Genomic DNA, 617 nt, shown 5'->3' on the forward strand with positions numbered 1-617 from the left:
CTGCTGCTGCTGCTGCTGTTGCTGCTGCTGCTGCTCACCGTCGTCGTCTACGTCGATGGCCTCAATAGCCTCAACCTCTTCAATAGGCGGAGGCCGCTTGTGGTGTTGTCTTTCATCTTCCCCTTTCTCAGCAGCAGCAGCAGCAGCAGCAGCAGGAGTAGCAGCAGCAGCAGCAGCAGCAGCAGCATTCCGGGCCTGCATGAGCCTGCGGCTTCTCTTGAGGCCTGGGCCGTTCGCTTCGCCAGAAGCTGATGCATCTGTTGCTGCTGCTGCTGCTGCAGCTGCAGCAGCAGCAGCAGCAGCAGCAGATGAATCATCACGGCTGCTGCACTGAGAAGCACCAGGAGCAGCAGCAGCAGCAGCAGCAGCAGCAGCAGCAGACACCTGCTGCGTGCGGCTTTTCCTTTTGCTCCTGGGAGGGGTTGCCATTACAGCCTCGCATGCATCTGAAAGTACAACTCGCTCTTCCTGCTGCTGCTGCTGTTGCTGTTGCTGTTGCTGTTGCTGCTGCTGCTGCTGCTGCTGCTGCTGCTGCTGCTGCCTCGTACGTCTCCTGGTTGGTTTCTTTGGAGAGGGGGGCGGGGGGCACGAGGGAAAGAAATGGTGGAGCGCACGTT

General features: G+C 59.8%; 1 protein-coding gene across 1 annotated transcript in view; it reads right to left on the reverse strand.

Moving 5' to 3' along the window:
- Positions 1-429, reverse strand: part of EMH_0084180 (uncharacterized protein) — a gene marked incomplete at both ends in the record, with an annotated part of 3,435 nt that extends 3,006 nt beyond the window's left edge. The window contains one exon of the mRNA XM_013500721.1: positions 1-429. Coding sequence (XP_013356175.1) covers positions 1-429 — 429 coding nt within the window.
- Between the last annotated feature and the right edge of the window lie 188 nt (positions 430-617).

This window comes from Eimeria mitis, genomic scaffold (assembly GCF_000499745.2).
Source record: "Eimeria mitis Houghton genomic scaffold, Emh_scaff5776, whole genome shotgun sequence".
Classification (NCBI taxonomy): domain Eukaryota; phylum Apicomplexa; class Conoidasida; order Eucoccidiorida; family Eimeriidae; genus Eimeria; species Eimeria mitis.